At 33.6% G+C, this 12,411-nt stretch overlaps 1 protein-coding gene across 1 annotated transcript in view; it reads right to left on the bottom strand.

The window, feature by feature from the left end:
* Positions 1 to 12,411, bottom strand: part of TDRD5 (tudor domain containing 5) — a 106,771-nt gene that overhangs the window by 58,393 nt on the left and 35,967 nt on the right. The window contains exons 5-6 of the mRNA XM_034667729.1: positions 11,608 to 11,691; positions 9,831 to 9,887 (exon numbers count right to left, since the gene is read on the bottom strand). Of these exons, the coding sequence (XP_034523620.1) occupies positions 9,831 to 9,887; positions 11,608 to 11,691 (141 nt within the window). The remainder of the gene's footprint in view (positions 1 to 9,830; positions 9,888 to 11,607; positions 11,692 to 12,411) is intronic.

The following is a 12,411-nucleotide window of genomic DNA, read 5'->3' as shown; positions in this document are numbered from 1 at the left end:
CAGGATAAGTGATCGGCTCTTTCTCTTTATCATTTTTCAAGAAAATAAATTGGTTCTCTATCATCATCTAAGATGACCAGTTAGTTTCTGGTATCATAGGAACTCATAGAATTAAACAATCTTGATGGGATTCAAACCACTGCACGTATTATCCTTACCGATACCCGAAATAACACTTCAAGAGGATTCCTAAGCCCTTCTGATGCAAACCTAGTCTTTAATAGCTTCCTTATTAGTCTGGAGTAAGATATTTCAGGTTCTGTTTATGCAACTATAATACATTTATACACACAATTAAAATTATCCCATAATTACTTCCATATATACCATAATTAATACTGTGCTCTACACATCATACAACAGTCCCAAAACTGAATAACAGTACTAACATCACCACCATCAATATAATAAAAGCAATTACACTTTTTTTTGCCTATTCTATCATTTTGTGGAATTGTTCTTTATCGACATTGTCAGACTATATAGCCACTACATCTATATTGTCGCCTTCTAACCCTCATTTGGTCCTAGTTTTACAAGAAGCACTACCAGTTCTTTCGTCAATCTCTCTCAACAATCCTGGTTTTCTGAAGTTCATTCTCCAGTAGACTCCTTGAGAAGGACTCACGGGAACAACAGTTCTTGAATTCTTAGCATGGTGATGACAGCTTCTCTGGCACCCTGTAGGTGAAGATTAACTTTGCTAGCTATAAAATCCTTCGCCTACATTTTTTCCCTCTGAGTATATGAAATATGTTAATCCGTTTTCTTCTAGCATAAAATACTGCTGTGAAAATATCCATAACCTAATTGTCTCCCTTATAAGTCGCTTGCTCTTTTTGTTTAGATACCCAAAGGATTGTTCTTTTTAAGTCCGATAATTTGATGTGGGTCTCTCTGGTGAACATTCTCAGGTATGTCATGTGTTCTTTCAATATATAGTTTCAAATCTTCCATTTCAGTAAAGTTCACTTAAACTATTTCAGCATTTGCTCTGTTCCACTCTTTGGTTTTATTATTTACAGGTCGGCTCTTTTCTGCATGTTTTCAAAAGCTGTTACTTTCTCTTAAATCTTTACCTTTCTTCATTTTTTCTCACATATTCTTATGAAAAATTTCAAACACGGCAAAAGGTGAAAAACTTGGACAGTGAATATCTACCAGCTCAGTGATATAATTATTAGTATTCTGCTCATTTGCTTTATCATCTATCCATCCATCAACCTACCAATCATGATATCTTTTTTTTAGAAATTTCAGAGTAACCTGCAAACATCAATACCCTTCACCCCAAAATAAGTTAGCATGCACATAATTAACTGAGTTCAATATGTTAGTTTTTTAAAGTAAAATTGACATACACTGAAACATTTAAAACTTAAGCCGACCATTCAATTAGCTTTGATAAAAGCAAAACTGTGTTACCCAAACCCCTGTTCAATATATAGAACATTTCCATCAGTTCAGCAAGTTCTCCCTTGCCCAGAGACAAATAACTTTTCCACCACAGCTGATCTTTGGCTATTCTAGCACTTCATATGGAAGACATCCTACAGCACCATTCTGTGGGAGGCTTCGTTCTACAGCAAGTGCTTCTCAGATTCATCCATGTTGGTTCATGTATTAGTTTATTTCTTCTTAATGGTGAACAAGTATTTCATTGTAAAAATATATCATCATTTATTTATTCATTTTCCTTCTGGTGAATAATAGGGTTGCTTTCAGTTTTGGCTACTAAGTATAAACCTGTTACAAATATTATGTACAAGTCCTTTGGGGGGACACAGGCTTTGATTTCTCTTGGAAAATATCTAAGAGTATAATTCTGGGCCAAGGGAATAAATATATAATTATTTTATAAGAAACAGAACACTTTCCAAAGTAGTGGTACCATTTTATACTTGCATCAAAAACATATGAGAGTTTACTATCATTTGTGCTTTGTGTTACTAATCACTCACATATCTACATTTGCAAACTGTTCAAATCTTTTTGCAATTTTCTTAATGGAGATGTCTGGCTTTCCGTAATGGAGCTACAAAAGGTTTTTTATGTATTATGGATTTAAGTCTTTTTTTAGACGTATGATTGTAAATTTTTCTTCCCAGTCTGTGATTTTTCAAGTAGTCTCCTAAATATAATTTTAATAAAGTCTCATTATTAATTTTCCTTTAGACAATTATTGCTTTCTATGTTCTAAGAAACACTTATCTATCCCCAGGTTGTGAACATGTGTTTTCTTCTAGATGCTTTAATTTTTAACTTTTTCATTTGGGTCTACAATGTATCTCAAATTAACTTCTGTACATGGTATGAAGTTGGGGTTGAGGTTCATTTTTTTCCTTGATGAATATTCAGCTGTTCCAGCGTCATTCGCTAAACAGATTTTCCTTTTCCCATTTGATTCCTTTGGCACCTTTTGTCAAAAATCACTTGAGTGCATATGAGTGGATCTATTCATGTATGTTCCTATGTGACAAATTCACGGGTTTTTCAAGATTTACAAATAGCCTGCAGGAATTATGATGAAGAATGTAATAAATCTAGAGCATAATAACAATATTGAGACTTCTCACCCATGAATGTGTTATAGCTAAGTCCTCTTGCATTTCTCTCAGCAATGTTTAGTAGTTTTCTGTGTAGATGTCTTACATTTCTTTGTTAATCTTATTTTCAAGTTACTTAAGTTTGACACTATTGTAAACAGAAATTTCTAAATTTCTTTTTCTAATTGTTTTCTGTCTTTATATGGAAATGCAACAGATTTTTCAAGTATTAACCTGTATCTCTGGCCTTAGTAAATTCACTTGTTAGCTCTAGTTTTTTCATGGATTCCTTAATATATTCTGCATAGACAAACATGTAGACATGTAGACATAGACAAACATTAACCTGCAAATAAAGACAGTTTTACTTCTTCTCTTCAGGTTCAATTTGTGTCTTTTAAGGAATTTGTTCATTTCATCTAAATTATCAAATGATTGGCACAGTTGCTTATAATATTCCCTTTTTGTCATTTTATATAGGATCTATAACGACAAAATCTCTTTTTTTCATGATACGGCATTCTGTGTCATTTTTTTCTTTTTAAGTATCCAGTGGCTCACCAATTTTGGTGAACTTCTAAAGAATCAATGTTTGGCTTTAATTTTCTCAATTGCTAATACATTGGTTTCTATCCTCAGCTTTATCATTTCATTCCTCCTACTTGTTTCAAGTTTACTTTGCCTCTCTTCTTCTAGCCTGCTTAAGGTAAACCCCTAGGTCAATGATGACTTTATATCATTCTTCTTTTCCAATTTAGGCATTTCAGAGCTATAAATTCCCCTGTGAGGACTACTTTGGCTACATCTCACAGATTTTGATATGCTGTATTTTCATTATCATTCAGTTGGAAATATTTTCTAATTTCCTTAATAGTAATTTAGAAAAAGGGTAATTTCCAAATTATCTGAAAGGTTAATTCTTAAATAATTTGATTTGTAATTTAATCCCTTCTTAATCAGAAAACATACTCTGAGATTCCAATATTTTGTGTTAAGACTTAATTCTATAGCCAACTGAATATTCTATCTTGGCAAATGTCCCATATGTACTTGAATAGAAAGTATATTCTGCAGTGTTGACTCTAGTGTTCTATAACACAGACCAAGATGGTAGAGAGGATGGTTCAGATTTTCTGTGCCCTTATTCATTTTTTTTACTATCTTATCAATTGCTGGAAAAAGAAAATCTATTTGTGGAATTCATTATTTTGTCAATTTTTGGATCATTTGTTTTAAAATATTAGGTAAATACACATTTAAATGTCATGTTTTCCTAAAGAATTGATCCTTTACCCTTATAAAATGGCCCTCTGATAATACATATTGCCTTGAACTCTTTATTAGAATTTTTAAAATAAATTCAGTTCTTTTATGCTTACTTCATGTACTGCATGTCTTATTCATCTTTTACTTTGTCTGTCTTTATATTTACAGTGTGTTTCTTGTTAATGTCAGCTAATTACAGCTTGCCTTTACATCCTGTCTCATAATTTCATTAATATTTCACCCACTTACATTTATGAAATTAATGTAATTGGATTTATAGCTACCATTTGCTATTTTTTTTTTAAAGTAGACTCCATGCCCAGTGTGGAACCAAATGTGGGGCTCGAACTCATAACCCTGAGATCAAGACCCGAGCTGAAATCAAGAGTTAGATGCTTAACTGACCGAGCCACCCAGGTGCCCCACCATTTTTCTATTTAATTTCTTCTGATCCCATCTGTATTCTGTTCCTCTAAAACTTTGTTCCATCATTCTCTTTCAAGAAAGACAGTTGAGCACTAAACCCTATCTTCTTTTGTTTTTACAGAATTTTTTTTTATAATTTCATTTTAATTTATCTACTGGCTTTATAGCTGCAACTCTGCATTTTTATGGCTGCTTTATACATCCTTAATTTTACAGTATTATTGTAGTACCTCACCTAAAATATAAAGAACCTTACAACCTATAGCTCGATGTACTCATTATGCTATGATTTTCATGGGTATTACATCCACATCATCTACATGTTACAAACCTAATTACACAATGTTATATTTTTTTGCATTAAGCAGTCATATATTTAAGTGATGAAAGAAAAGTCTTTTATATATTCCCATTTACCATTTCCTGTGTTCTTCAATTCTTCCTGAAGGTTTAAGTGCAACCTAGCATCATTTTGTTCATTTTTTTTTTAAAGATTTTATTTATTTATTCAACAGACAGAGAGACAGCCAGCAAGAGAGGGAACACAAGCAGGGGGAGTGGGAGAGGAAGAAGCAGGCTTCTAGCAGAGGAGCCTGATGTGGGGCTCGATCCCAGAATGCTGGGATCATGCCCTGAGTGAAGGCGGACGCTTAACGACTGTGCCACCCAGGTGCCCCTAATTTGCAATTTTTTATTATTTAAAAATGTCTTTATTTTACTTTCATTCTTGAAAGATACTATCACTGGATATAAAATATTGGCCTAACATTATTTTCCTTTGAACACTTTAAAGATATCCTTCCACTCTATCATTATTGTTTCTAATGAGAAGTCAGCCAACATCTGTATTATTGTTCCTCTGTGTGCATTTCTTCTACTGGGTCCATGATTTTCCCTGAAAATCCTTTTTCTCTGGATGCTTTCAGAATTTTCTAATTATCATCAGTTTTCTGCAGTTTGACTATGATGTGCCTGTGTAAATTTTTCTTTACATTCACTGTGTGAGGTAATCTGGGCTTCTTAAATTTGTAAACTTCCTTCACAAAAATCTAGAATATCTCCAGCCTTTATTTTTTCAAATACTTTCCTATTTTCTCTCCTTTCTTTCTCTCCTCACCAATTACATGTATGTTAGACCATCTGGTACTGTCCCACCAGTCTCTCAGACTCTGCTTTTTTATCATCTTTCATTTATTTTCTCTCTTCTTCAGACTGAACCATTTCTATTAACTGTCTTGAAGTTCACTGGTGCTTTCTTCTGCCATTTCCAATTTGTTAAGATGCTGCAGTGAATTTTTTTTTTTTTACTTCTAGAAAATCATTTTTTATAGTTTTTCTCCACTAAGACACGTTATCTGTTCATTCCATATGAACACATATTTCTTTATATCCTTTAACAGGACTATAAAAGTTCCTTTAAAACCCTTCAACATCTACATCACCAATATTTCCACTGATTACTTTTTCTCCTCACCAAGGATATTTTGTTTCTTAATATATCTAGTAAATTGGTTTGTATCCTGGACATGATGAATGATACATTGAAAAGACTCTGGAATTGTTCATATTCCTTTTAAGCCAACTGCTCTTCGCTTTAACAGGCAATTAATTTGGTCGAACTTAAACTCTGCCTCTCAGTAATGGTCAACAGCTGAACTATATTCAGTTCTTTTAGCCTTACTAGGCTACTTTGACCCTGCTGCAACCATGTTCAACTGTCAACCAGAGAGCTGGGCAGAATTTATGTGCAGAAGTTGGTGCTCCTTTCTCTGTACCTCTCTCCATCCTAAAATTTCTCCCCTCATTTTTTAGCTGCTTACATCGCTCTAAACACTATCCTTTGGTTCTTCAAGCCAGTATAAATTCCTGGGTTTTGTCCAAATCCAAAATCCCAAACATTGGATGAGGCCTGCCATCAGGCCAAAATCCAGGCAAATATAAAAGGTGTCATTCCCTCTTCTAGACACTGAATCCTGTCCAGTTTCTGCCTACTTTTAGATATTGATCTAGTATCTTTAGATGGTGATTTTTTTAAACTTTGTCCAGAATTTATAATATTTGTCTTCAAGATGTTCCAATATAGGCTACTCAGGCATATCATCTTAATTTATTTGCATGCCTGAATTTCTCACTAGATTTCAAAAACTTTACAGAGACTTTTTATGCCTAGATCCCCAGTACCTCCTTCATTTCCTTTTAATTTTCAAAATGTTCCTCATATTTACCTATTTTTTCCTGAGGGCATTATCTGTTGTATTTTTTTGCTCTTGTCATCTTTGTGGCTTAGTCTTCATTTTGGAAATGATTTTTTTCCTTTGTTTCTAATTCTGCCCAGTCTATTATCATCTTATTTTCAAATTCATATATTTCAGATTTATGTTGTTCATGAAAGAAGAACTTTCTTCATGTATCTTTTTGTATCACTTTCTTAACGTATCTTTTTGAAAAGGCAGGTTTCAGTTTTGATCTGTATTAAGGGCATGCATTTCTGACATGCTTTCACTACCTATAAATTATTCTTCTCCTTATTCTCTTTTTTTCTTAACACAATGAAGAAGTTTGGCCCTGATCCTCTTCTGTTGCATATTTTACAGGAAACTCATTTTCCTAATTTGTAGAACATTCTGGATGGCTTTTCTCCTTCAGATCTCCTTCTTCTATTTTCATATATTGTTAAAAAGATATAGTACCTTAGTACAGCCACAGTAGAAGTTCCTCAAAAAGTTACAAACAGAAATACCATATGATCCAATAATTTCACTATCAGGGATTTACCCAAAGGAAATGAAAACACTAATTTATTTAATTTATGCTCCCCTATGTTTATTGCAATATTATTTGCAACACCCAAGATAATGAAAGCAACCTAAGAGTAGTTGAATGGATAAGGAAGATGTGGTGTGTGTACGCGCACACACACGCAGGAGTATTACGCAGCCATTAAAAAGGATGGGATCTTGCCATTTGCAACAACATGGATAGACCTAGAGGGTACTATGCTAAGTGAAATAAGACTGAGAAAGACAAATACCACATGACTTTGCTCATATATGGAATATTTTTAAAAAATGAATAAACAAAAATGGAGCATGAGCAATTGGTGCAGGGGAGGGAGAGATGCAGGCTTCCAGTTATGGAATGAGTAAGTCACAGGAATAAAGGCACAGCATAAGGAATATAGTCAATGATATTGTAATAGCATTGTATGGTGACAGATGGTAGCTAGACTTATGGTGAGAACAGCATCATACTTAAACTTGTTGAGTTGCCATGGAGTACACCTGAAACTAATGTAACATGGTCAACTACACTCAAATTCAAAAATTAAAAAAATATATACAGTAGCTTATTTTTGAAATATCCTGGCTCTCTTCTCTTAATCCTACTTACATCTGGACCCTTCTTTTTCTATGGTCCCTACCCTGCTCAATTTTTCTCTCATGTCTGGTCCTGTCTGAAAGGGAGCTCTGCCCTGTCCATTTCAAGAATTCAGAGGCTATAATGCTCCAGTCTGATTCAAGCCTTACCATGAAACTCTCTTAGCTATTAGATATATCAAAGTATTGTCCAATTTCAGCTGCTATTTTCAAAATGGCTTGCTGTACTCTCTAGTGAATTATCTGATGGTTACTCTGTCGTTTTTTGTCCCCAGATCCATCAGAAATTGGCTTCCTTGCTTCCCTCTGTTTTCTCCTGACACAGACACTGGTAACATGAAGACCTTGTGGCTGCTGGTAATTACTCCCCATACAATTGTTCTTGGAAAATATATTACCCAATTTTGTTGCAGATATTATCAGTGGATTTTTAGTTTTGCTATCTAGTTTCTCTTTTTGTGGAGCCTCAGGAAAAGCCAAAAACTATGATGCCACTGTACTTACCATCTTCCCTTCAATTAGCAATTTAACAAGCCATTTTGAACAAAGGACAGACTACTGACCAGATAGTTCAAGAGGGCAAATCATACAGGTAGCTTTTATATCACACTGGGTAAATAAAGCGTTAAGCAAGTGTTCCTACAAGTTAGAACAAAAGTTAAAATAAATCTATACTTACTATACTTCTAAATAGGAAGCTGAATTTCTGCCTGTTTACCAAGATAAGCGAAGAGCTTTGCCATAACATTAAAAGGCTTTTAACTTCTCCAAGATTGCTGACTTGTAACCTTAACGCCTTGAACTTTTATTATAAGCTACATTTGTGGTATAAAACTAGTCACTTTGAGTTGTGAATCTGGCATAGGAGACTGATTTTACTCATAAATTTTATGATAATTAAGTCATATTCTATTACAGACTTTACTCTGGAATTTCATTATTAGGTAAGTTAATTTGCTGGTTCATCAAAAAACATCAAGTCCCCTTGCTTTAAGTCTATTTGAAATAAACTTTGTGGCACTAGAAGATTCATATTTTTAAAACATTGAGGACTTAAGTTTTCTCCATCACTATCCAAGGGATGATGACAATCTTTTCAATTTTTTTTCTCTTTCTTCTAAGAGTTAATATTTACTGAATAATTACCATGTGGCAGGCACTGTTCTAAGTATTTCATCTTTAAGTCATTAAAACTTCGCAAAACTCTCTAAGTAATATTATCCTGACTTTACATATCATTTATAAACCAGCACACAGAGGTTAATGTATCTTAACCATTATGCTGTAGTATCTCACAAAATCTGTGTTTATATCTGCAAATATACGACAGTTTTCATGGCACAGAAGTTAAGATTTAGGATCTGAAGCCAGGCTGCCTGGGGTTCAAATCTTGACTCTACCCGTTGCTGACTATCTGACCCTTAGGCAAGTTACTTCTCTGTGCCTCAGTCTGTGGTGAAAATCAAATGAATTAAAATATTAAAGGCATTCAGAATAGAGCCTAGTACAGAGCTAACATGTATGCAGATCTTTTTTTTTTTAATTGGATATATGGCAATGTCTAAATTCCCATTCATTCTGCAACTTGATTTTTTCACTAAACAGATAATGATCCATGTTGCAGAATAAAACTCGTTCATTTTATCTATTATGTATTATTCCATCACATAAATGTCAGTCTCAATTTATTTATCCATTCTCTTATTGACAGTTGTTTAATCTGTTTCCAGTTTTTCACTCTGCTGCCAGGTGCACATGTCTTATGCAGGTCTGCATGTGCACACACGTAGGAGTTTCTCTAAAGTATGTATGTGGAAGTGGAAATGCTGGATCACTGGGGGTGCTTATCTTCAACTTTACTTGATACTGTCAAAACTCCAAAGGGGTTTGTCCCACAAGCCGTGGATGACATGTTCTGTTTTTCCACATCCCCACTGACACACTTGGTATTTTCAGACCTTAAAAATAAATTAACTTCTATTCTAATAATATTATAACATTAAATGGTAAAGATATCCTATGTATAATGAAGTACTTATAAAGTACCATATTCCTAACTCTTTTAGTAAAGAAAATGATACCAAAACGCAAAACAAAATGTTGAAGTTTTAGAGCATAGACTCAGAGGATCCAAGGAATAGACACAAAATTTCAATTCACCACAAGAAACATAAGACATAAAAATACCATGGTTGATGAAAAAGAAAATACTCACCTCAAACTCTCTGAGCAGTTTAGAAATGAGCAAACCCTCTGGAAACTTGGATACAACCTAATAGAAATAAAATACAATATGAATAGACATTATTAGGTTGCTGGCTAACAAAATATCAAAATAAAACAATATAAACTTAATAAGTAACAAAGGCTAAAAAAATAACATTACTGAATGAATTAAAAGTCACAATATTTTTTAGATCAGTTTCCAGTTTTAAAAAAGGATGTAACAAAAAAAAAAATCTTCCAACATTTCCAGAGTTAAGAAATCATTCCTGCACAATACTGCAATGTCACAGCTCTCCAGAAATTCCTACAATTCTTTAGCTAATATATTTAGCTTTAGCTCAAAGTAAATATCCCACAGCATAATTTCAAGCATTTTATTTTATTTTAAAGATTTTATTTTTAAGTAACCTCAACACCCAGTGTGGGGCTTGAACTCACAACCCCAAGATCAAGAGTCACATGCTCTTCCAACTGAGCCAGCCAGGCGCCTCTCAAGCATTTTAAATGGTAGAAAAGAAATAAAATGGATACTATAGAAGACTTTGAAAAATACAGTTAAGCAAAGAAAAAATTATCATAGTCATTGTTGCCCCCATGCACATAAAAATACCTATATTTAATATAAAAGTAAGATCATTTCTATAACAAGTTTTTTTATTATCATACCACAAACAACTTTCCATGTCAGTAATATGGATCAACATGTTTACTGGCTAGAGAGTCTTCAAATTATCTGATATAAATTTATTTATTTGATCCTCTATTTATGGCTGTGTCCTGTGTTTTACTGTCACAAATATGGTAATTATTTTCCTGTTTGCATCTTGCACACTTGTCCAATTATTTTTTAGGAAAAATTCCTAAAAGCAGACTTACTCTATCCCAATAAAGTATAAAAAGCTTTGTCTTGTCCCAGATTTTTCCAAATATTACATGTTTCATTAAAAAGGCTAAATCGAGCTTCAGAAAAATATAAAAATGATTCCAAAATCCTGTGACCAGAGATAGTTGTTGCTGCTTGTCATAAATGATCCTTTCAGAAACCTCTTTATATAGACACACACATTATACATGATTTTACATGAAAGAACAATACTAAACATGCTATTCTATAAAACCTGTTTTTGAAGTCCAACAATATGTCAAGGAGATACTTCCATGTAAATTAATTGAGATATATGTAAACTTTCTTATGAGCCTCATGATACTATCTAGTTTGGGTAGTTAATTTAACCAATCCTTTACCAATGAATGTTTAACTTTTAAAAAAAAATCATATTGCACATCCTAAAATAAATAATTGTTGGATACATGGTCAATGTCCAAACAAAAAAACCAGGGTTTGAATGTACCACGGTTTTTGCATTTCTCCCAGTAAAACCACGACATCTGAAATGGAATAATTAAAGCAGTAAGAATCATAATGGCACTCTGATCACTCAAATAACTCCCACCAAAATTTTAAGCGTACATACCCTTTAGACCGATACATTAACAGCCAAAGACCTTTCACAAATTAACAAGGAAAAACAACAAACTAGGCCAGAGACATGAACAGGTAATTCACATAAGAAATATAAATGGCTACCAAGCGTATGAAAAGATGCTCAAAATAAAAATCAAGAGATATAAATTACAACATTATTGAATAGTAACATTTCACCATCAGTGGGAGTGCAAATCTGTTCAAACCTTTTAGAGGGCAAATTAGTATTAATGACCAAAGCGAAATTACTATTCATCTCCCAGAAACAGAAAATACTTACAAATCTTATCTTATGTTTTAGTTCTGGACTGATAGTCCCTCCAGGTCCAATTTGTGCAATAACTGATTTGAATGTGTTCTCCAACTATGGAAAAAAAAAAGTTCAAGTTATAATCCAAAAAGAAAAAGAGCAAAGATAAATCTGAACAATATGTAAAAGGAAACACCTACCACAGGAAACGTCTTTTAGTCAAATGGGTAAAGTCTTAAGAGGCACTGTAACATTTTGTATCACATAAAATATATTGAGAGTAGATGGAATCTATAAAACTAAACACTCTGCAATTTTCCAAGATAATTTTCTGAAACAATTAGATTCTAGAGTATTCCATTTTTCAAACTCCTACTCAATCTCCTACTCTTACCCAGAAAGGAGTTTTGTTACTAATTTTCTTGTTTATAAAAATTCAATGTTTGTTAAACACATGCTTAGTGAATGCCAAATGCAAGGAAGGGACTGGATGGTGGAAGGTCCTGGGAGGCAGAAAAAGAATGTGAGCCAGGGCAGGAAGGAAAAGCTCTTCTGTTTTAACAGGAAAGAAGGAAGAAAGAACCAGGCGGGATACAGAATGTAGGGTCAGAAGGTGGAGTGACTATCTGATGGCTTCAGTATTCTGAGTTCAGCAGCAAGGCCTACTCCTAAGAGTTGGAGGGAAAAGGGAGAGTTCAGGCAGTTGAGAAAGCAGAAAAATAAGGTGAGGAAATAAATGATGGGGGATTATCCAAATGCAATAGGCAAGAAATAAAGACAGAAGAGGCGTGAGCTAAGACAACAGGGGTCTAAGGATTTTAGCTGAGATAAGCC

The sequence above is a fragment of the Ailuropoda melanoleuca genome, chromosome 8 (assembly GCF_002007445.2).
Source record: "Ailuropoda melanoleuca isolate Jingjing chromosome 8, ASM200744v2, whole genome shotgun sequence".
Taxonomy (NCBI): Eukaryota; Metazoa; Chordata; class Mammalia; order Carnivora; family Ursidae; genus Ailuropoda; species Ailuropoda melanoleuca.
Note: the sequence above shows the minus strand (reverse complement) of the source record. Positions and strands in the feature narration are given on the sequence as shown.